The sequence below is a fragment of the Pteropus alecto genome, unplaced genomic scaffold, assembly GCF_000325575.1.
Source record: "Pteropus alecto unplaced genomic scaffold, ASM32557v1 scaffold61, whole genome shotgun sequence".
Lineage (NCBI taxonomy): Eukaryota > Metazoa > Chordata > Mammalia > Chiroptera > Pteropodidae > Pteropus > Pteropus alecto.
The window spans coordinates 14846258-14870312 of NW_006434835.1; the positions used below are offsets into that span (position 1 = coordinate 14846258).

General features: G+C 51.4%; 1 protein-coding gene across 2 annotated transcripts in view; it reads left to right on the forward strand.

Annotated features, from left to right (window-relative positions):
* The window catches only part of EFR3B (EFR3 homolog B), a 55759-nt gene that overhangs the window by 21022 nt on the left and 10682 nt on the right, over positions 1–24055 (forward strand). The window contains exons 4-17 of one of the 2 annotated variants that reach the window (XM_015588254.2): positions 8075–8196; positions 12070–12219; positions 13401–13535; positions 14016–14094; positions 14862–14997; positions 15259–15420; positions 16130–16241; positions 16636–16687; positions 19060–19232; positions 19680–19755; positions 20237–20398; positions 21552–21683; positions 23027–23094; positions 23855–23982. In XM_015588254.2, the coding sequence (XP_015443740.1) occupies positions 8075–8196; positions 12070–12219; positions 13401–13535; positions 14016–14094; positions 14862–14997; positions 15259–15420; positions 16130–16241; positions 16636–16687; positions 19060–19232; positions 19680–19755; positions 20237–20398; positions 21552–21683; positions 23027–23094; positions 23855–23982 (1687 nt within the window). The remainder of the gene's footprint in view (positions 1–8074; positions 8197–12069; positions 12220–13400; positions 13536–14015; positions 14095–14861; positions 14998–15258; positions 15421–16129; positions 16242–16635; positions 16688–19059; positions 19233–19679; positions 19756–20236; positions 20399–21551; positions 21684–23026; positions 23095–23854; positions 23983–24055) is intronic. The other variant, XM_025045772.1, reaches the window with a different exon arrangement.

Here is a 24055-nt window from a genome sequence, read left to right on the forward strand (position 1 = left end):
CTAGTGTGTGCCAGGGCCTGGGAGACAGAGAAATGGAAAGGGAATGATTGATAATGGGCCCAGGGTTTCCTTTATGGGTGACAAAAATGCCCAAGACTCTGTCCTGCCCTCTGGTCCCTCACTCCCCCCGTACTCATCCAGATCTCCCCGCCCTGGATGCCTTCCTTTCTCTCCCAGGTTCAGCTCTCACTGAGGCTGCCTTTCTTGGCCTGCCTCCTGGACCCACTGGGAACAATCATACTCCTTGTTCACTCGCATTAGCCTGCCGGTCCTGCCACAGCCATGCTCTGCCTTCTCCCCCCGAATGCCCCAGCTCAGAGAACCACCTCAGAAAACCACACGACTCTGGGTTGGGGCCTCTACGTGCTTTATAATTTTATTTGGCCTTTCAAGGCAGCTTTATTCTTTGACCACAGCCCCCTCTCTTATCCTCTCTGGTCACTACAAACCTTCTATTTTCTCCTCAAATCCCTTCTCACATTTGCTTCTTCAATCTCAGAGGTGGCCTTGCCTTCCTCTGCCACTGAGATAATAGGGGTTCCCTCAACTTCGAGTGGGGTTTCCTCAACTTCCCATGTCCACCTTCTTCCTCTCCAAAAGGTTCCCGTTTACTTTGTTTTCTGTGACTCTTGTATCTCTGAACCAGTCCCAACCCCTCTCCCGCCCCTCTTCGTTTTCCATGACATCGACCTTTTGAAGAGACCGGGTCAGTGGCTTTGTGGTGTCATTCATTTTGCTCTCTAGTCTCCTGCACTTCTTGCAAACTGGAATTAAATCCGACAGTCTGATTGGATGCAGTTAAAAACTTATGGCCATATTACTTCATGGGGGGTGCTGGGTACTGCACTTTTATGGATGCTAAGTGTGACCCTGAGTTAGGGTAATAACAGCCAGCTCTCTCCATTGTAAAAGCACATATTTGTCCTGGCAGTTAGTAATCTGTGAAACCATGTAAATAACGCATTCCTACTCGTCTTTCAGCTGATGTTTTTATTTTTGGTGGCGTTTCCTTTTTCGATTGCACCTTCTTCATACTCCTTTGACTTCCTGGCCCTGTCACTCTGGCTCTTCCCACCTGGCTTACCCTTACCTTCTGGGGTTGGCTGAGTAATGGTCCCCCAAGGTATTCACATCCTAATCCCTGCAACCTATGAATGTTACTTTGTATGACAGAAGGGACTGCGCAGATATGATCAAGTTAAGGATCTCGAGATGGGAAGATTATCCAGGTGGGCCTGGATCTTTGCAGAAGGGAGGTGGGAGAAGCAGAGACAGACAGAGGTGACACAATAACGGAAGCAGAGAGAAAGAGATTTGGAGATGCTACTCTGCTGGCCTTGAGGATGGAGAAAGAGGGCCATGAGCCATAGAATGGGGGTAGCTTCCAGAAGCTAGAAAAGTCAAGAAAACAGATGCTTCTCTGAAACTTCCAGAAGAAACACAGCCCTGCAGACTCATTTCGGACTTCTGATCTCCAGAACTGTAAGATGATAAATTTGCATTGTTTTATGCCACTAAATTGTGGTAATTTATTACAGTAACCATAGGAAATAACATAATTTTGTTCAATGATTCTTTCTTCCTTTTGCCCCCTGAAAAGTCTGTGGTCTCCAAGGCCAGCATTCCACCTTCTTCTCACTCCATATTCTCCCCCTAGACAATTTCATCAAGTCTCGTAGCTTAAACTGTCACCTACAGACTAAAAATGCTCCCATCTCCCACACGGGTGCAGAAATCAGCACTGCTGGAGACCAGTGGGCTAGGCTTGGTATCCATGAAGGCAGGTCAGGTCAGTTCTGTGAGGCCAGTGAAACAGTTCAGGTCATGGGGTCAGCGCCAGCAAATGAAGGGGTCTTAGAGCAGAAGTGGCCGGTGCTTCCCTAGTTCTGTCCTGGGGACCAGTACATGGGGCTGCTTAGGGCCAGAGGGATCACCTCCTCTGGCATCAGGGACTGGGCTTTCCTAGGAGATCTTAAAACCACAGCATTGATGCAAAGAATCTTGAAGAAGGAAAGGCACAATGAGATTAGATGGGAGAGGATGTCCTGCATCTTGGGAATGGCTCTTCCTTGGCTGGCAGGGGACCTGCACTATAGGATCACGTCATAGTGGGACTGTTTCTCTGGCTATAGTGAAAACTGCTCCCAGGAGTCTCTATAACCAGAGCCAGTGGGAGAACCGGTCAGGGGTGTTAAAGTCAAAGCCATGTGGCTTACGACATCTGCTTTCCAGCTAGTATACATCTTAGTGATGCAAAGAAGCACTTCCAGTGTCTCTGTATGAAGGTAAACTCAGTGAAAAGGCCTGCTGTTCTAGCCCGTGAGTGAGCTGGGGTTCTCTGCCCAGCATTTTAAACTATGGTTCTGTTGTTGATGGCAGGAAGTTGTGTGGCTCAAAATGCCATCTATAGAAGAGGGAAATGCTAACTTCTGCTTGCGGAGACTCGACTAGGCTGAAGTGAGGCCAACCAGCTCAGCTTTCCTTTCCCAGACCAGGGGAGAGCTGGTTTTGCAATGTCAATATTTGGAGTTTTGCTCTCTCTTTATTGACCCGGGCCCTTAGTAAATCAGCTTTCACACAACTGTGGTTCCTTCCTGCCTGTCTGGAGGGTTGGCGATCTGTTCCAGCAAGCTTGGCACCCTTTGTAGTGTATAAAGAGCTGAAACTTTGATCATGAAAGGGTGGCCCTAGCAGTGCCCCTGGCCTTTGAAGTGTCACATGTTCAAGAACTTCAGTTTGTTGCTGTGGAGACCTTTCTCATCATTGTAATATGTTTTTTAAAAAGATATCAACTTTATTATTTCCCAATCTCATGCGTTAGGCAAGTAGCCTTTTCATAAAAGCCATTTGTAAGATATGAATTAGCAATGGTAGGGATGAGGCGGACAGGAAATTCCTGCTTGTAAAAAAATTAGTGACCAGTGGCACAGGTAAATGGGCCCAGTGAAAACTCATGGAGTGTTGACGGCAAGCCAGAAAGGCACTGGGGGCAGAGGAACGAGACTGCAGCTGTTAGCTGTGATGGGCTGGTCACACCGAGTCTGTGAGACAGCTGCTCTCCTTAGCCCCATCTTACGGTTGGGGGACTGAGGCACAGGGAACTTAGGTAACTTGTTCCAGATCAGCCTCCTAATAAATGGAGGAGCTGGGACTCAGAAATGTGTTTTGGCTCCATACTCCTTCTCATAATCATAACACTGTACTGCCTGTTATGAGAAGGATGAAGGCCTTACTCATTATAAAACCTTAGCGTCTCTACCCCATCTCAGCCAGGTTTTGTCACGCTTCCCAGGCAGACTTCCACAGCGAGTGTGGGCCCTTGACCACGGCCCCCATGAAGCATCCTGGTTTCACCCTCTGACATACCATCACCAAAGTTTCCATTTCGGCCTCCTCCTGTCGGCCACCGGAAGACTCAGCTTGGGGTGGGCTCATTAGAAGCTGCCCCCATGGGAACACAGGCCAGCGTTCCCGTGGGTCATCTGGGCTGGCATGTCTGCACTGTTATTCTTTCAGACTTGAGGAAAAGAAGCTCTTCCTGTAAAGCTATCAAACCTAAGGCTTCCTAAGGTTGCTCAGAGATCCTGGTGCCAAAAGATGCCTATTTTATTAGCTAGTCCCGGTGCCACCCGTAATCTAATAAATGGGGCACACACCCTCTGTATGGCATTAGTGCAGTCTCATCACCAGACTTTGTAGCAGAGCGGGAATCCTGGTGAGTGGATGGATGGTCAACAGCGAAGCCTTAAGGCCACAGCCTCTCAGCCAGTCCTGGGCCCCAGAGGTGGAGCCATGGCAGAGTCACGCATCCAACCCTTGGTTCAACCCCAAACCACTCCAGTCCAAAGGAGGTGGCCACCTATCCAGCCTTGACCAGCCTCCGCTACCAAGGACGAGAGTCCTTGACTTTCCCCAAGCATACTGCTTAAGCTTTCTCCCTCCCAGATGCCTCAGAACATTTCCATAGCTACTGTCGAGCTTGCCAGTAAAGGGACAAAGGACATGGGCTGTAGATCCCCTGCCCCAGAATCTTAAGGGTAGGAGGTGGTGGTGAGGGGTGGAGGCTTCAGAATACAGGTACCTGGGCCCTGCCCCTAGTCTTGTTCAAGAGGCCTGGAGTAGCTCAAGAGGTCTGCATTTTCAACAAGCTCCCCAGGCTGTCCTGATGCACATTAAAATTCAAAAATCACTGGTAGAGGGCAAAGAGCATCAGAATATCAGATTTCCCAAGGGCGAGGCCCAGCCCACCTATCACAAGCTGGTTGACCTGAAATAATTCACTTGGTCCTTCAGGGCCTCAATTTCCTCATCTTTGCAATGGGAACAATACAGGCCCTGCTAAACTCATGGGTTTGCCAAAAATTACATCAGATAATGGATGCTCTGATAGGCTGGAAAGTCCACATGCCAATCCCTAGAACCTGTGAATGTCACTTTATATGGAAACAAGGAGTCTGCACATGTGACCAAGTTAAGGATCATGAGAGGGGAGAGTGCCCTCAATGCCATCACAAGGGTTTTATAAGAAAGTCAGGCAGAGAGGGATTTGACACACAGGAGGAGGTGATGTGAAGATGCAGGCAGAGATTGGAGCAACGCCAGGAAACTAATATTATGTGTAAGCTGCAAGGGCCATAGAAATGTTTAATGTTGTTATCACTTAGGATATAGGTGTTAACTGTTTCCAATATTGCTGCCGTCCACACTGGTATTAAAGGAAGGACATGGGGCTTGGGATGGCAACTCTTGACACAAACTCCTGTGTCTATAAATAGCTTCTTCAAGGACTCATTCCTTTTGAATATTTTGAAGGCTTCTGACAGAACAAGGTACGAGTTAAAACAGAGCAAGCAAGCTTGACTATAACCGTATTTGAAATTTGTCTTTCGGATCAAGTGGGCGGGAAAGCACCGTGAGTGGAGTCACCGACGTGCAGAGAATGGAACGCTGCGTGTTAACTGATGTCTCGAATGTATTTGTACTTTGCCCCTAAACACTTGTTCAATGATTGTGTGTCGCCGAATCCTGTAGGACCTGTGAAAAGGTTAAGCCTCTTAGAAATAAGAACCTTACTAAGAAAAAGTCTGGAATTCACACAGTTTCTGGTACTGTAGGAGCTCAGGGAGCTTTTCTTGGTTTTCTCTACTGTTTTCACCTTCATAGGAGGTGATATATGCATTTTAAAGAGACGATAAACAAGCCTCGCACCATTTCTTCCTGGTCGTGCGGTGACAGCTGCTGGAGCTCCCAACCGAGCCCCTCTTCCTCGTCCCTCCGTGCTGTGTTCTGTCCGACCCTACTGCACCGAGTGACTGAATGGTGTTTGCGGGGCTTGGCCCTCTGCTCTCTGCCTGTCCTCACCCTCACCCTCGGGTGCCAGTTGAGGCGGTGGCTATGACTCATTTCCTTCTCTCCGAACTCGAGGTGTGTTGCCTGCACGGTCCATACTGCCCATCTGGGCTCCTCGTCTGTGATGGCCTGTCTGGGCCCATGTTGGTGGCATGGAAAGGACAAGGGTCACACTGCACTGAGCCCAGGCCTGGAGCTGATGGAGCAGACCATAAATGACCACTGTCACCATACTCACCACTGTGCTGCTTCCCAAGCATTTCTCAGTGGCGGGCATTGTGCTGGTCACTCTGCTTGCGTCCCCTCATTTAACCCTGGAGACTACCCAGTGGCACCAGTCCGAGTGTCCTCATCCTACAAACGAGGACACAGTGGCTCAGAAGTTACATGACTTGTCCACCGTCACACAGATGACAAGATGCAGAGCGGGGGATGGGTGTCTGACTGTAGGCCCCACGGATAAAGCAGGGGCCTAGTCTACTTAAATAGAACCATGATGTCAAAATCAAAATTCGAGAAGACTCAAAGTTAAGTTTTGAGAAGAGTAAAAATCCAGGGACACGGAGGGTCACGGAAGAAAAGAATGAGGGTGTTTTGCAGCTGTGGCTGGGCCAGCCGAGAAAAAGGCCACCACGGCCTTAGAAAAGCAACCCCAGGCGTGTTTTCTATCCTGTGGTACCTCAGTGGCTGTCACTGAATTTTCCATTTAAAAAAAGTGATGGTAATTTCAATTCTAACCTTACAGCCAGGGGTCATAGTAGAAATATTTAGCAGCGTGTACAACACAGATAACAGCCAGTGAGAACAGACGCTGGGCATGAAAGTGCTCGGGTCGGGGCACCTGACTGGCCAGCAGTCCGGCTCTCGGCTCCATGGCACTTGGAGGAAGAGGAAAGTCAAAGTTGCAAGTGAAGGGCGACCTGATGGCACATTCCACAGAGATCGGGAATCAGAGAAGCGACAGGGTCAGGGGAGGGGGCTGGAGAGGAAGAGAAGGGGCCACGTTGCCAGTCAGTGATCCTACAGTGTCTGTCACACATGAGCCTCGGACCACCCACCGGAGTTTCCTGGGACCTTACTGAAGGGTAAGTCCCCGGGCCTCATCCAAGACCGACACAGCACGTCTGGGGCTGGGATCTGCGTGGCTGCCAAGCCCCCTTGACTCAGTCATACTGTAGTGTTTGGAAACCAGCAGCCTCACTCCTCCGGCCTCCTTATTAAGGCCAAGCTCAGGTCAGCCCTGGCCGCTTCTTCATCTTCTGCCTGCTCTTCCCTGACAGAATCCAGCACCTCTGACCAGCCAAGCAACTCTCCTGGATCACTTGGCATGAGGTGCTAGAGGCAGCAGGGAGCAGGAATAAAACACCAGGTGTGCAGGGCAGAGCTCCTGCTGCAGAGTCACCCTGCAGGGCCCTGGCAAGTTACTTAATGTATGCGAGGATGTCAGTCTCTCTGTAAAAAGGGTTGCAACTCTCAGTCCCACCCCCAACCCCAACCCCAATCCCAACCCCCACCCCCCCCACCCATAACCTCCAGGGAGGGGAGAGGGGCTGGAGATTGAGTTCAATCACCAATAGCCAGTGATGTAATCAATCATGCCTGCGTAATGAAGCCTGCATGAAAACCCAAAAGGAGAGCTTCGGAGAGCGTCTGGGTTGGTGAACAGGGGGAGGCAGGAGCGCGGGGTGCCTAAAGAGGCCGTGGAGGTTCTGAGCCCCTTCCCACACACCTCGCCCTCCGCATCTCCCCCCATCTGGCTGTTCCTGAATTATATCCTTTTATAATAAACTGCTGATCTAGTAAGCAAAATGTTTCTCTGAGTTCTGTGAGCCACTTTAGCAAATTAATTGAACTCAGGGAAGAGGTTGTGGGAACCTCCCATCTGCAGCTGGTCAGGAAGAAGCACAGGTGACCACCGGAACTTGTGACTGGAGTCTGAAGGTGGGGAGGGTGCCGTCTCGGGAAGCTAAACCCTTGACCTGTGGGATCTGATGCTATCTCTGGGTAAATAGTATCAGAACGGAGTTGAATTCTAATATACCTAGCTGGTGTCTAGAGCATTGTTTGTTAGTGCTGTGGAAACCACACGCACACACACACGCACACACACTGGAATTGGTTCTAGAATCATCTCAATCCTATATCCTTTTTGAACACATGTTTGTAAAAATTAAATAATACAAGACAGAATAGTGGAGAATATATTTAAAGTCTAATCTTTTTAGAGTTGTTTGCAGTACTGAATCTATAACAACAAACAAAGTAACCTATGAGAATTACATTTAATTTTTTTAGTAATTTAACTCCACTTAGTCTGTGATTCTTGCTTCTCTGTGGGACTCAGCTGAAATTAAGTCTATTTGCAATTGCAAACGTGCAGCACATGATGGCGAAAGAAATCTAGCAGCTGAGGATGCCGAGCGAGACTTACTGAAACGCAATGGCAAACTTAAAAATTTACTCAATTTTTTAACAGTAAAATGTAATTACATTTTTAAGTCAAATTTCAGATTTGTCCTTGTTTCCCAGAATGCATTCTAGGGTAGGCTATGTGCTTTGATGCCAGCTTTTGCTCTGGGAGGCGGACCAGAGCTGGGTCCTGGGATGCTTGGTTCCTGGGATGTATACATCCCATGGCTTTACTATGGCAGGGGGCACCGAGCGCAAAGGGGAGGGGCACAGCGGGTCATCTCTCACGTGCGTTTCTCTCTCTCCTCCCGGGTAGTTCGTGAAGTTTGCCAACATCGAGGAGGACACCCCATCCTATCATCGGAGCTATGACTTCTTTGTGTCCCGCTTCAGTGAAATGTGCCACTCCAGCCACGATGACTTGGAAATCAAGACTAAGTGAGCAGGGGAAGGCGAGGGGGCCTGCGTAGCTAAGGACAGAAGCATCGATGGGTCTTAAAGAGGTCCCAGCCCAGACTGTGCGTCTGGTCCCATTGGCGTTTACCTCTGGTTTGACACTGCTGGGGAGGAAAGAGCACCTGGCAGAACTTAGGTGGGCAGGTGGGCAGTGCTGGGCTCCCAACACGGACTTTCTAAAGGAATAGGCTCTGGGGCAGCAAACAAGGCAGGATGTGAGGTGACAGTCCTGTGAGCCCAGTTTGAGAGTCAGTGACAGCACACACACATGCATACACCCATGCTCTTTTGTTCAGAAATACACGCATTTATACACCCAGAAACACTCTCACTCACCATTATCCATCAAAATATGTACCTACCAATAAAAAGTGAAGTCTTTGCTTTGGCGGATCCCACGGCCCTCACGACTGCATCTCCTCCACGCGCGCCCCGCGCACTCCCGTCCAGTCGTGAAGGCCTCCTTGCTGCCCCACAAACGCACCGAGAACATTGCTGCCACAGGGCTTTTGCACGTTGGTTCCTGTGTCTGGAGCGCTTCCTCCGCGGATCTGTGCAGCGCATCCCTTCAAACCTTTGCTCACAAGGCCCCTTGTCGACCATCCCTTCCCCGGAACATCCCCTCACACCCACTCTCTTTCTCCCTCACACTGCTCTGTTTTTTTTTATCCATGGCACTCATCTCCTTTAAACATGTTTCATAATTTACTTACTATGTTTCTTATTCGTTGTGTGTCTCTCCCCACTAGAATGTAAGCTCTGTGAGGGTAGGAATCGTGTTCTGCTCACGGTTGCATCCCAGGTACTAACACAGTGCCTGGAGAGCGGTAGGCGCTCAGTGACATATTTGCTGAGTAAGTGAATGAATGAATGAATGCTTTTCAGATAAATATCTTGAATGGCAGAATATACTGTTACGTACACATACTCGAACTTATAAACATACTTAACTCACAGGAATACACGCATCAACATAGAAATCACAAAGAAATTTACACAAATATCTGTTGACACAGATAGGTAAAGCGGACATACAGCATCAAACCGATGAAGCAATAAGTCAGTGTTTTGTGGCAAGCATTGTCCTTGGAACTGTAAGGTGCAAAAGAGTTAGAAGCAGGTCCCTGCCTACGAAGTGTGTTATCAACCTGGGATGCTACGTGAAACTAGAGAATGTTCAAAAGAAAAAACCAGCTCGCTCGCCATCGCTGGCAATCTGGGTTGGTTGGAGGAACAGGAAGTGAACCCCTCCAGCCCCACCCCCCCGTTTGCCTGTCCCCAAAGCTTCCCCATGCAACTGGTCGGCAGTGTCCCCGGTCTCCATCCCCTGAACTAGTCATGGGCTCCCTGGGCTGTGCTATCGTGGAGCATGTGATGAGGCCAGCAGAGGCCACTGGAGGAAGGGGCCCCTCGTCCTGTCCCCAGTGTTGGCTCCTGCACTAGCCATCTCACACCAAAACGGCCATGAAGAGGCAGGGGGGCTGGAGCAGTCGGGGCAGGTCCAGAAGGAGGTGCTGGGGAAAGTGCAGGGTTGTAACCAGGTAAAGCAGTAACGGGTGGCGACCCCTCAGGCAGGGCCAAGCTTTCACGAGTGGGGGGTGCAGAGGTCACGCTCCTCGTGGCAATCTACACCTCTCTTTGTCTACCACGTACACACAATCACACACACCCGTGCATTCATGCACACAATCACACACACACGCAATCCACATTGCGTGTGGAGAGGCGCGAGGCAGACATGGTCCGCACTGCGATCTGACAGCGTCTGGAGTGGACTGAACACTGGGAGAAGAGATGCTGAGGTGTCCTGGCAACTGGGCAGTGCCATCAGCACCCACCGCCTGGCACTCGCCGTTCGGGAAAGGAAGGCCTGGGGGTGAGAGGAGCTCCTGTCACCGGCCTGCTCCCCTCGTCTTGGTGTCTCTCCTTCCATAACCTCCCCGCACCCCCTTTCCCTGAGCTCTCCCCCCATCGCTCACTCACAGCCCGGAGAGTCCAGAGCCCCTTTCCAAGAACGACCCTTCAGGCCCCGTAAGTAGGTGCGTGCATGTGTGCGGTCCCCTGGGGTTCAGAGACGTCCCAGGTCCTTGCACATGGGTAGGCTCCGGGTGTCACGGAATGAGATGTGTACATACATGGAAGGGATTCTGGGGAGACTGAAGGCAAGAAGAAAACCTCACTCACGTGCACGCATGAGGAAGCCGTGGGAATAAAGTTTTCCGCTCACTGAGCCCGCTGTCTTGCCAGCCAGGCTCTCCTGGGTGAGGCATGAGTCCAACAGGTTTGGCGTATATTTCTATTGTGCTTTAGGGAGCTCCTTTCAACCTAGAGCCCAGAACAGTTAGTAGAATAGTAGCCCAGTTGCTTCATTCTCAGGTCTGGACAACCTCTGGCTCAGGGCCTCGACTGGTCAGGGTCAGAGCTGCTGAGTGGTTCCCCAGCGAATCCTTGCTCATCGTCAGCAGCCCTGACTGGGCCTGAGCCAGGGTGTCCTGGTGCTGTTAGGCCTCTCCCACCACCCCGTACGGTCACCAGATAAGGCCCAGGGTAGCACCCTGGTAACTGCATTTAAAATTGAAGCAGAAAATGGCAACTAAATATTTAGAAAAACTTGCTCAGCTCCAATAATCATCAAAAGGATGCAAACTGAAATAGCTACAAGATGTTAGGAATTTTCCTGAGCCATAAAATTAGAACAGATGTCTAAAATGAGATTCCCCCAAGCCGAGGCAGGAACAGTGAGATGGCATTCTCCTGCAGTTGGCACACCAGGGGTGGGGAGAGTAATGTGACAATAAAATGTGGCCATATTGGGAGCCTTTCATGTCTTACCTTTGATTCAGTGACTCCACTCATGGCAATGATTTGAATAGTGGTAAAATATTTTACACAGTGATGTGTTCATCATAGCATTATTATAGTAGCAAAAAATTTAGAAGCAACTTAAATGACCCATGGGAGACTAGTTTAGAAAGTTCTTCTGATACTACATCATGCATGGTCTGAAGAGTTAATGATATAGATAAATGCTTATGATAGAATGTTATGGGGCAAAATACATATTACACATGCAATAGGTTCTTAATTCTGGTACATATTATGCGCAGAAGAAAGGAAAGACACCGAAATGCCAAAAACGGTTATCTTTGAGTGGCAACAGTAGGGTAGATTTTCTCTATTCTATAATTAGCATGTATTACTTTGTAATAATAATAAAAAAAAAAAGCTTGATGAAAAAAAATCAGACCGCAATAAATGTCCAGTAAAGGGGGCCCCCTGTGCTGACTGACACTGGGTCAGTGCAGTGGGGACTGGGGGTGTGTGAAAGGGGTTCCCTCTGTGCTGTCACTCAGCTTCCTCTCTGGTTTCTCATCCAACTTAGCCGCAGCCGAAACCCTTTCGTGCCCAGAAACCCTGGCAGCCCTGTGCCTCTCCATCCAGGTCCCCTCTCCCCCGTACATTGCTCACAGCCCTGGATTTGGCCTCAGCAGCTCTTGGCAGCACTCTGAGCTCTTAGATCTTGGGCTCAAGCTGGAATCAACCCAGCTGAATACAAGAGAGAGGGAGCCTGAAGCAACTGGCGCCCTAGTGATGCAGGCTTCTGGTACCAAGGCAAGAGCAGTCTGGGTCTCTAAGACAAGCCAGAAGACATGGCCTCCTGGGCTCGTGTCTACTAGCACAAGAAGCCAGCTAGCCCGGGGCCAAGTCACACAAAGTAGAAGGTGGGCTCCACTCTGCATTGTGATAGATGAATGTACCCCTAACCCCTACGCTGTATCCCTAACTCCTTGCCACAGAAGCTGGACTTCTCAGGTTTGAGGACTTCATGGCCCCATTTCACCCTTTTCTTTACAGAATCCGAATGTCAGGCATCAAAGGTCTGCAGGGGGTGGTGAGGAAGACGGTGAATGATGAACTGCAAGCCAATATCTGGGACCCACAGCACATGGACAAGATTGTCCCATCTCTGCTTTTCAACCTGCAGCATGTGGAGGAGGCAGAGAGGTAAGCAGGCGAGGGCGGAGTTTGGACAGCGGACACGTGCGATCCTCCCAGGCCGCCTTCCCCGGCTGCTTGGGAACCACATGGCTCAGGCTGGTTGGCAAAACCTGACTACGGGGCCAGGGATCTTGGCTTTCGTGGCCTGTTCTGCAGTTAGTCCAGGGCTGGCTCCCTAGGAGCCTCGGATCTGGCCTTCTGCTGGCCTGCTGTACTCGTTTAAGATCTACATTCACGCAGGAAGAACAGTATCCATGGCTAATGTGTGCCCGTAACAACAAAGAACCAAGACTCGGTTACTCCTGTCTCTCTGGAAGCAGCAGGCCAAGGAGGTTTTAAAATGCCTTTCATGGCGCCAATTACTGAGGACTTTCCCTCCCTGACCTTCCTTCCTCCTCACTTCCTTCTGGTATTTCAGGCCCTTAAAACGCCTGCTTGGCCATCCAGCAGCCCCTTGACACAAATCGCAAATATTGGGTTATAATCTGGAAGCCCCCAGACATGGGATTCATCCTGTGAAATGGCCTGGAGGGAAAGGTTCATGTCACTGTCCACCTTGGCTACACATGGCATGACGCTGGTTGTAGAGTCTGGCTGGGCTCCTCCTTTTATGTCAGTCATGCAGGGAAAGTAAGTGTGCCCTCTGGTGGCTGTTCCTGGAACCGCATCTCACTGACAAGCTTGGCCTGTGGTGGTCCCGGCTCCTCCCTATTCTGTCCGAATCTGGATCCACCACTGAATCACACCTGAGCCAACCGCCCTGCCTATTTTTCCCCCTCCCTCTTTTTCCTTTCCCTTCTTCTCTCTCCCACTTTCTCTTGTTTTCTCCTTTTTTCTCTCATCTCTTTTTCTTTCAAAGCTTTAGGGGGATGGGGACACTCGTGGTCTGCGCCTTCCCGGGTCCGTGGTGCTCGGGTCTCTGCCTGTCCCACGGAAGTGCATTAGGCCTCACCTTAAGGATTTCTGGAAAAATTTTATCCCTTCTCCCACAATCTTCCTCTACTCTGGGCTTCTGTGCCCCATTTAATTTCTGACAGCTGTGACATCCCCCCATGACCTACATCAAATTCCTGCCCGTCCCACTGTCACTGTTTGCGTGGACGCAGCGCCGAACCCCAGGCGTGCACGAAGCCTGACTCCCGGCTTTGCATTCCATCCTTCACCCACGTGGCTGTGTGTTCCCACAGCCGGTCCCCCTCGCCCCTCCAAGCTCCAGAGAAGGAAAAGGAGAACCCTGCAGAGCTGGCCGAGAGGTGCCTTCGGGAACTGCTGGGCCGGGCTGCCTTTGGCAACATCAAAAATGCCATCAAGCCTGTTCTCATGTGAGTCCCTGCCCTCCCCCCGCCAAGCAAACAGTTCCAGGTCCTATGTCGACTTGCTGACTCAGAGAGAAGGGGAGGAGTATTATGGTTGTGGTGCCGTGGTCAAGTTTGTCCCTCCTCTGTGCCTGTCTTCCCTGAATTATGACAGCAGAAGCTACCACAGCGGCCAAGTGCAGTTTGGGGGAGGAGTTGGTAGAAGGGCCCCCAAAGGAAGGAAGGAAGGAAGGTGCCTGGTTCACCCCTGAGTTGACAGGTACAGAGCCCCGTTCCTTGACCTCCCTCCAGCTCTGGGGCTGGGACTGACCTGGGGTCCCTCAGGCTTCCCTTCTCTCGCCTGCACCGACGAGCCCTTCCTCACTCACCTGGGAGCTATGGGAGGGCTGGGTCTCTCGGAGGGGTCCCTCTCCCACCAAGCTTCTCTCTCCTCCGTAACGTCACTTTGCATTCCATAGTCCCTCCCCCACATTTTCTCTCTCACAGACATCTGGATAACCACTCTCTCTGGGAACCAAAGGTGTTCGCCATCCGTTGCTTTAAAATCATCATGTACTCAATTCAGGTATGGTGGCTCCCCTAGTCCAGCTTGTCCCCCCGGCCAAGGGCAGTCCTGGGAGCAAGGACACTGTGCTTCTGGAGAGAGCCAGCTGTCCTCCTTGACTTCTCCTTAGCCCCTAGTTGCCTAAACTAGTGCTGTTTAACCTCAATGTGGGAAAAGACCAGTTTAGTTTTATTTCTCATAGGTCACAGACCAATTTACCTTATAAAATTTAAAAGGATTCCTAGAAAACGTAAATGAAAAACTCATGCGAAATACAAGTCCACAGGCCACACTTGGCTGCTACAGCACTGTCAAATTGCTCACTAAACACTCTATATTTCTCTACTTACCTCAATGTCATCGGGCATAGGACAGACCTTAACTTGGCATCGGATCAGGGGCCATGCTTTGAGCAGCCCTGGACTAGACCATGTCGCCTCTCAGTGGCGCTTACCAATAAGACCTGGGACCTGGGGAAAATAGAAAGGAAAACGATACTTTAAAATTGACTTGTGACCCATTTGAAGCAAAAGGGCACAGGAAAACTATGGAAACCCAGGTCTTCACTGGGATTTGGCTTTGCTCCTTGTTGGACCAAGGGGGGAGGAACTCAGGAAAGGAACTGGGGTATCGCGCCACGTCCGGTGCCCGCTGGCCTTGGGATCTCGCTCTGGTCCATCCCGGCCTTTGGGGACCACCGCGACTTCTGGGTCGCGGTCAGGGCCTCCCTGGCTCAGAGGCCATGTGGGGGTTGATGTTTGGGGACCAGCACATCTTCCTCCCCCCAGCCGCAGCACTCCCACCTGGTTATCCAGCAGCTCCTGAGCCACCTGGATGCCAACAGCCGCAGCGCGGCCACGGTGCGGGCGGGCATCGTGGAAGTCCTGTCGGAAGCCGCGGTCATCGCCGCCACCGGCTCCGTGGGTAAGGGGGCCCTGAAAGGAGTGGGGCTGGGAACCCCTCAAGGACAAAGAAGTGCCCTTGGCAGGAGGCCGCCTTCCCCTGCCAGAAAACGGCAAGGCACCGTAGGGAGGTGTCGGAACAGGTTTTCCGCAGGGGGAAGGTGGGGGCAGAGGAAGCCCCCGGTCGGAAGTGGGTCTAGGCTCCCCGGGCAACGCAGGGCAAGGGGGAGTGAACGAGGGGTGCCAGCCCCGGACTTAGGGTCTCCCCGCGCTCTGCGCTCAGGGCCCACGGTGCTGGAGATGTTCAACACTCTGCTGCGGCAGCTGCGGCTCAGCATCGACTACGCGCTGACCGGGAGCTACGACGGGGCGGTCAGCCTGGGCACCAAGATCATCAAGGAGCACGAAGAGCGCATGTTCCAGGAGGCTGTCATCAAGACCATAGGTGCTGGGCCCGGGGAGAGGAGGGGCGTGGCTCGAGGGGATGTGGCCCCGGGATGGGCCCACAGGTCATCGGTCCAGCCTGGACTACTTCAGATCGAAGGCTAAGACAGGCAAACTCGTCCTGTGCCCCAGGCTCCACTAGGCCTGCTTGATGTTTCCACGTTTGAGCCATGAATGAGAGGTGGGGAGTGAGAAAATGAAAAGAAAGAGGAAAGCGAGAAAGCCGTGGAGAAAACGTGTAGGCACATGGCCGTGGTAGAGAACGCTAAGGCCACCAGCACGGAAGGGCTCACCACGTGCAGAGCTTTCGTGTCCTGGTGCCATTGGAGCTTCCCCCCCAGCTTTGAGAAGCAGGCAGGGCAGGAATGATCCCCAGTTCACAGATGAAGGCACTGAGGTCCAGAGGTGTGACTTACCCGAGGTCACCCAGCAGAGCAGCTGGTGACAGAGCCTAGATGGGCGCTAGAGGCTGCTGCCCTGGTCCCGGGGCACAGCGTTCTCCATCCCAGAGACCTTAGCCACCGGCTCAGGAATGACCAGTGGGAGAACTGGAGCCTGGACGAGTCCTCTCCCTCTGGGTCTTAATTTTCCCTCCAGAGAAGCAGCCCACACTCCCGCAGCAGTTTGCTCAGCTGACGGGCTGAGCTGAAAGACCCTAGCAGCTGGTGGCCTCACCTGGGCCAACTCTCGCCACCATCTTTTTCCCACAGGCTCCTTTGCCAGCACGCTGCCCACTTATCAGCGCTCCGAGGTCATCCTCTTCATCATGAGCAAGGTCCCACTGCCTTCCCTGCATCACCCCATGGAGACAGGGAGGACAGGGTGAGTCCACCACGCCTTCCTCCCGCTGCCTCCTCTCCCAGCCCAGGTTCCACCCAGCTGCCCCTTCCCGTGATTCCAGCTCACTCCTGTCTCCGCCGTGACTTTGCCGGTTCTGCCCTCGCTTCCCTTGTTCTACTCTCAAATCCCTCAGAAGCCTTCAGAGAGGCCCTTGGATCCTACACGGATTCCTCCGGCTGCCCCGCCAATAACTAACTTCCATGTTGCGGGGAGCCAATAATTCCCTAGTCTGCTTTCTGGCCCTGGAGGTCACTGTCCTGGATAACCCAACAAGATAAGACTCCTGGAGCATCCACTTACGAGGGAGAATGATGCAGGCAGTGCGGGGTCCCTGCCCAGACCACCATCCTGGTGAGTATGTATGTTTCTGCTACAGGGAGAATAGGAACCGGCTGACCCAGATTATGCTGCTGAAATCCCTCCTTCAGGTGAGCCCCTTCAGGTGAGCCCCATTCCCACTCTGCCTCTGCAGGAGGCAGCTCCTTCCAAGACCAAGGGCTGTTTACAACCTACAGTTGTGCAGGTTGCACACTGCGCAAATATGCTCAGCAAAAGGGGTGAGTAGGGGACTGAGATATAGCCTGTGTTCCACTCACCAGCCAGGCTGGGCCCCCGCAGAGCTGGGTCATTCAGAGCAGTGGGGTGCCAGTTTCTAATTTTCACAAAGGTTCCTCGCCAGCTACTAGTAGTCGCTCTAACATCGGCTCCTGAGCTCTCTCCCCTCCAGGGACCTCCCAGGTCCTTCCCCGCTTTGTTTCTCTCTGGACACTCGTGCTCACCTCCGTCTCCCCGTCTCCGCCACCATCTTTCTCTTTGTCACTGTATTACGTTCCTTTTCTTTACATCTTCACAGCCATCACTGGAGTCTAGATTCATTGTTCTTCCATTCCCATGACCAACTTGTTAAAATATAGAGATTCCCTAGAACAGAAGTCCTCAACCTTTTAGGCACCAGGGGCTGGTGCTCCTATGAGAATCTAATGCCTGATGATCCAAGGTGGAGCTGAGGCGGTGATGCTAGCACTGGGGAGCGGCTGCAAATACAGATGAAGCTTTGCTTGCTCACCTGTCGCTCACCTCCTGCTGTGAGGCCTGGTCCCTAACAGGCCACGGACCAGTACCGGTCTGCTCTGCGGCCCAGGGGCTGGGGACCCCTGCCCTAGAGAATCTGAACTGTCAGTCTGAGTGGGGTCTGGAATCCATAATTGTTAGCCAGCTCCCCAGGTATTCTTATGCATAACCCTGGCCTCAACTCTGGACCTCGCAACTGGATTATTCTCCTGGTCACTCTTATTTCCACCTCTCTTCATCTATCATAAACGCAGCCACAAAAAGAATTTTCTAGAAATGCTGTTCCCCACATATTGCTTCTTGTCAAAGAGTAGGTCTCAATTTCCAGTCGATGTACATCCAGATTTCATACAGGCAGACCTCAGAGATATTGCGGGTTCAGTCCCAGACTACTTCAATAAAGTGAATATCACAGTAAAGTGAGTCACACAAACGTTTTGGTTTCCCAGTGCCTGAAAAAGTTATGTGTACACTACACTGTAGCCTGTTAAGCGTGCAATAGCATTATGTCTACAAACTAATGCACATCTCTTAATTAAAAAAATACTTTATTGCTAAAAAAATGTTAACCATCATCTGAGCCTGAAGTGAGTCATAATCTTTTTGCTAATGGAGGGTCTTACCTTCAATTTGTTAAAAAAGCAATATTTGCCAAGGGCAGTAATATGAGGTATGCCCATACTTCTCAGACTGATGTTGGAAGGTCCCCAACCCCCTATCCCTCCCTAGACTCCCCCATCTCATTCCCTCAGCTCGCCTCTGTTCTAGCCACGCCAGTCTGCACAGCCCCTCACTCCCACACAGGCCTTCCCCGCCCTCTCCCCAACTCACGCCGTTCATGTCACTCTATTTTTATAAATGCTTTTTGTGCTGACACTGCCCACATCTGGTTACCTCCTTGATCTATGTATTCCTGCCATTTCTTTGCTGAGTTTACCCTCATTAATTTGTACCTGGCATCTTATTAAGGTGACAGTTTGAGGCACACTCAAATACATCCCCCTTCAGTAAACATTGATGTTTACTGTTGATGGCACCGGGCTTAGCTAGATCCTCCAGGGCTAGCTGAAGCATCAAAGACATTGTTTTGCAATATGGACTTGACAGTAAATATATCTTGCTGCTTTTGATTGCTTTGACATCACGTGTGCTGTGTCTATGCCAACTGACTTTAATCAGAAGACCCCCTTCGTGGCCACGCTAGAAGAGATGTAACCGAATGCTGTGTGTGCTCTTTGCTGGTTACCGTGGGGCTCTGATTCCTCAGCCCAGCTGTAAGTTCTTCCACTGTCTCTCCATTTCTTTGTCACTGTCCACACTTTTAGTGAAGCATTTTGTTCACAGTGAGAGCTCATCAGTTGTGCCCTGACAGATTGGAACGTGAGTTCAGAGGTTCCCCGACTCCCGCTCCCCTCTAGTGCTCATCCTTGCTTGCTTTTAACCACTTAGTAGTGTTCCTAAACACTGGCCCCATCTACCCACATGTCTACTGAGCAGAGCTGAGGAGGTCATCTAGGCAGATGTTGGCGCGGTCAAAAAAGTTGCCCGAGGCACCCAGGGCTCAGGGTGGGTCTCGACTGAGGAATCCGGCCCCAGGGGAGCTGGACTGGGAGATGCCAAGAGAGGATGGATGCTTCAGACCCAACCTCTGCCCGCCGCGCCTCTACCTCCTCACTGCACCGGAGCGGGGCAGCGTCCCTGAGCATGGCCATCCTGGGCTCTCTCACAGGTGTCCACAGGTTTCCAGTGCAACAACATGATGTCAGCCCTGCCCAGCAACTTCCTTGACCGCCTTCTCTCCACCGCCCTCATGGAGGACTCAGAGATCCGTCTCTTCGTTCTAGAGATTCTCATCAGTTTCATTGATCGTCACGGCAACCGCCACAAATTCTCTTCCATCAGGTGAACTTGGGGACCGCCCCCCCTCTGTGAACGCGCGATGAGAGAAGACTCCCGATCGAGCCACACACGCAGGCGGGAGGGCGATTCAGATTCTCCCACCAGAGAACTCATCGCGGACGTTGATCCTGGGGTCCTGTGAGGGGAGAAGCGACTGAAAGGGCCCTTGACCTGGGGAGACGGGAGCGGGTTGGAGATTGAAGAGATAAAGAGCAGGTAGTAAAGGGAGTTTTCAGGTGGGGCGGGAGAGAATAATCTAGAACGATGTTTAAGAAAAAGGGACAGGAACTAGAGAACCTGGGGGGAAAAAGAATGGGCTAGGAACCAGGGCTCGAGGGGCGCTGGAGGCTTTGATACAACCCATGACATTGGGATAAAGCCCAGGGACACCGCGCGAGCTCTGACTGGCCTCACACAAGGGCTAAGGTGGCCCCTCGTGTCCCATTCCAGTACCCTCAGTGACATCTCTGTCTTGAAACTGAAAGTGGACAAGTGCTCCCGGCAGGACACCGTCTTCATGAAAAAGGTTAGCAAATGTGATCTCAAAATACAGCGAACCCCGGGTGGGCCAAGCCTTCTGAACTCTGACCTTCCAGTTCCCAAGTCACTGCGGACCACTGCCCCCGAGCCTGCCTCCTCCCTCTTTGACTATGTTTAGTCTGGATGAGCAGCCGACCCCTCTGGGGGGTGGGTCAAGCCCCCAGGGTCATATTCATCACCGAGGCCAGGGTGAGGACCAGAGCCGGTTACTGTTCCGCTCCTAAGACTGGATCTGGGCAACAGCTTTTGTTGCTGGCCGGACTGGCCCCAAGCTTCCCTGAACATGCACTCCCTCGCGTGCTCACTTCCACTGGGGTCTGCTTTAAAGGCATCCTCTCCCTGAGGGTGGGGGGTGGAGTACACACAGCTGTCCCACCCGCTTCGGACGGCTCTTTCTATTCTCCTTGCCTCTCCTGTCCCCACCCTGCCCACTGCGGCCTCATCCCCACCCTCGTCCCCATCTCCAGCACTCCCAGCAGCTCTACAGACACATCTACCTGAGCTGTAAGGAGGAAACGAACATCCAGAAGCACTACGAGGCGCTGTACAGCTTGCTGGCGCTGACCAGCATCGAGCTAGCCAACGAGGAGGTGGTGGTAGACCTCATCCGCCTGGTGCTGGCTGTTCAGGTGGGGCCTGGTGCGGGCAGGACATAGGGTTTGGGATGGGGGAGAGCACCTGTTTTGCCCAAGCACCAATGAGAGGGCTGAGTAGCAACAACTTCGCACTCGTTTTAGAGCCCAGGAATTTTGCATCCTCGGTCGGCCATTCCTCCGTGAAGACCACAAACCATGGAGAACCACCAAAGAATGCTTAGTTCATGGCTTTGGCCCATTCTCAGGCTGAAAGAGACCCTGGGAGCTGGGTCAGTCAAAAACACTTGTTAACCCCTAGTGTTTTAAGTCTCTCGAAGAGTCTGAATGGGACTCCAAGGACTGCCACAAGGGTACTCATAAGCCCAGAGTCACCCCAAGACAGATCATCTGGTTCCCAAGCCTGGCTGTGCTTCAGAATTGCCTTAAGCACTTATTAAAAATACATACTGCCAGTTCCTTCCCTGAGCCCGGGGCCTGTAGATTTAGCCAACCTCTGTTGTGACTCTTAGGCAGCCAGAGTGACACAACATAGGGCTTTAGACTTTTAAGGTCTGCCCGGGTAGAAGTGTACTCCCAAGGATGCTAGACATCGGGGTACCCCCTTCCGACCTCAAAGATGAGGGTCTCGGGTTCCTAAAGTAAGGTTGTTGTCACAAACCTGGAAATCGGTAATGAAGCATCTTAGGCCACCTGCTTGGCCATGCTAAATCCACAAGACCAACCCAGATGCTGTGATTGTCTTCATTCTGGAATTTGAGATTCCTTTATATCCCAATCCCCTGGTTACTCCCACGACTTTCTCAGTTCAACATGTGAACCCAACCTATGAAGCCAATCCAGTCCTCCGAGAATCATCCACGGTCTGTAGTGAAGAAAACAGCGTCCTTGGGCGTAACGATGAGGGTTTGAACAGTCAAAGCCACTAAAGCTGGAACTGCAAAGTGTGGGATTGAGGTCATCGCCTCTCTACTCGAGCACTTATGAGCCGCCAGCTCATGGATTGTTCTAGGGGCCATTCACTTCAGCTTTAATAAGGATGACTTCAGTCTTCCAGGAAATTCGGAGGCGAGTGCTGAAAAAGGCTTAGTCTAGAGCAGTGAGCCATCTCTGAGGAAGGTCGGGGAGAGGTTGGATGGAGGGTGACACACCAGGATAGTTTGTCAAAAGCCCCTCTGTGTTGCCACAGGACTTGGCCCAGGTCAATGAAGAGAACCTGCCTGTGTATAACCGCTGTGCCCTCTACGCGCTGGGTGCGGCCTACCTGAACCTCATCAGCCAGCTCACGACGGTGCCTGCCTTTTGCCAGCACATCCACGAGGTTGGTGTGTGTCCTCGGGACCCGGAGAGCTCAGGAAGCCCTCAACTTGGGGTTTCTCCAGAACTTTTTCTTAATTGCATGAGCCCTGTTCTTAGTCTAGGCATTGAAGAAAGGGGTGAGGTAAGAACCAGTAATAGTGAGAAGTTACTAGAAGCAGCATTTCCTCCTGTGTGAGGTGACGTACCAGGGCGGGTTGGGCACAGGCAGCATCCTAGACCCCTTCCTCACCTGCTACCTGCCCCCTTCTACTTCTTGCCCTTCTGTGCTACCCACCCCCTTTCTGGAAGTGTGTATACACACACACGCGCGCGCACACACACACACACACACACACACACACACACACACCCCTCGGGTCACATGGGACCAAAGCTACATCAAGAAGTTTCTGTTATGAAAATTTTCAAACAGCACGAAAGCAACGTGAGTAGGACAGAGAACATCTGTGTGCTATCATGCAGATTAAACAGTTAGGAAGATTTTTCCCTATTTGCTTCATCGATCTCCCTTTTCTTTTCCTTTGTTGAAATATTTTAAAATAAATTTCAGTCGTCATTTCGTTTCACCCCTACAAATAGCAGTATGCGTGTCTAAAAAAGTATAGACCCCTTCCTACGTGATTCCCATGCAATTAGCATACTTAAATAAATTATCAATAATATCTTGTACTACTTGATGCCCAGTCTACAATCAGACGTTCTCAGGATGGTGCTATGTCAATGTGCCAGAGGCCACCCCAAGCAAGGCAAGACCTTCCCTGCCTCTGGGATGACAACAGAGTTCAGAAAAGGCAATGCCCAGACATCTTCTCCCTGTAAAACAGCATCATTGCTTACTCCCCTCCTGCACATACCCGCCTGCCAACTATCCTCCCACTTCTCGTCATCTTAATGACATTCACCTTTCTTGTCAAAAATGTACAAAGGAGACTGAGGGAAACGCCCCATGTCATTGTCCTCGGGATGTGTTTGCAATGCACCTAGGTTTGGGGAACGCTGCGACCTATGCTCCCTTTTTCATGTTTAAAGAGAAAACAGGAATAGGTCACAGGAGCAAGAAAGTATCTCTTGGGAGCTAAGTCTCCTGTATTTGGAGGACACTTAATGCATATGTGTCACTGGGCATAGCTTGAGCAGACCACCTGGACTTCTCAGGCTGCTCTGAGGGTCACCGCTGGTCTGAGTTTCTCCCGCAGCAGCCCAGTCGTAGGGTGCTCTGCCAAGGAGTTTGTGGGAGCGAGGAAAAGCTGAGAGGGGCGGGAGCTCTTTCATTTGCCTGTTCAGAGCTCCCAGCTCCTGCTCGCGGCTAATCCCAGAGCTTATGCGATTCTTCCCACATTTCAGGTGATAGAGACCAGGAAGAAAGAGGCTCCATACATGCTCCCTGAAGACGTGTTTGTGGAGAGGCCCAGGTGAGGAGCGTACCTGGGACATGGTCCAGGGTACCCAAGGCAGCTGAGTAAGAAGGCGGGAGGTCTGAGTCTGGAGGCTTAGGCTTCTAAGAGCTCTAGGACTGAAAGTGGACCCTGCCTGTGGCCCAGAAGTTCTGGGTCAAGTTCGATCCCATCGCATGACCGAAATCCGTGCCTTGACCCATCTCAGTGTATTGTGCTGTAGAGTGTGAGATGCCACCTCTGGGAGCTTCGGCTTGAGCCCTGAAATGCTTCCAGCAGGAGTCAGTCGTTCCTGACAAGAGACTGCCATCATCCAAGTGGCATTCTCAGGCTGTAGTCTGTGGGCCAGTATAACCTCAGCATCAGAAGGACTCAGGGAAAAGATATTCTGTAAAAACAAAATGTTCAGCCAGAGAGGATGGCTTTGTAAATAAATGGCCCATCCACATAGCAGATAACTAGTAGCCTATCTGCAGTGGTTTGGAAGAATAGTTAATGTGAAATATCCAGTACATACTATGTGTATAAAATATATCACAGAACAGGAATGGGAGGTGGGTGATGTTTATGTGTGTGCGTAAATGTATGTGACTGAAAGATTCTGCACACAATGTAAATGTGATAATCCCTGGAAAGAGGGACTGTGGGTGATTATTTTTCCTTTTGCTTCTCTGTCATTTCGTGTAATGAACGTGACTTTTATAGTAAGGAAAGTCGTTAGGAAATCATCCTGGTTACCCACAGTTCTCCCTTGCCTCTTTCCTCCTCTGTCTTCCAGGCTGTCTCAGAATCTTGACGGAGTGGTGGTGGAGTTCCTCTTCCGCCAGAGCAAGATCAGTGAGGTCCTGGGGGGCAGTGGCTACAATTCAGACCGGCTAGGCCTGCCCTACATCCCTCAGCTGACAGGTACGAGCTCTACTCAAGGATTTCCAAGTCTGCCTCTGGCTGTTCTTGGCCAGGTAAGGGCCCGAGTGTAAGG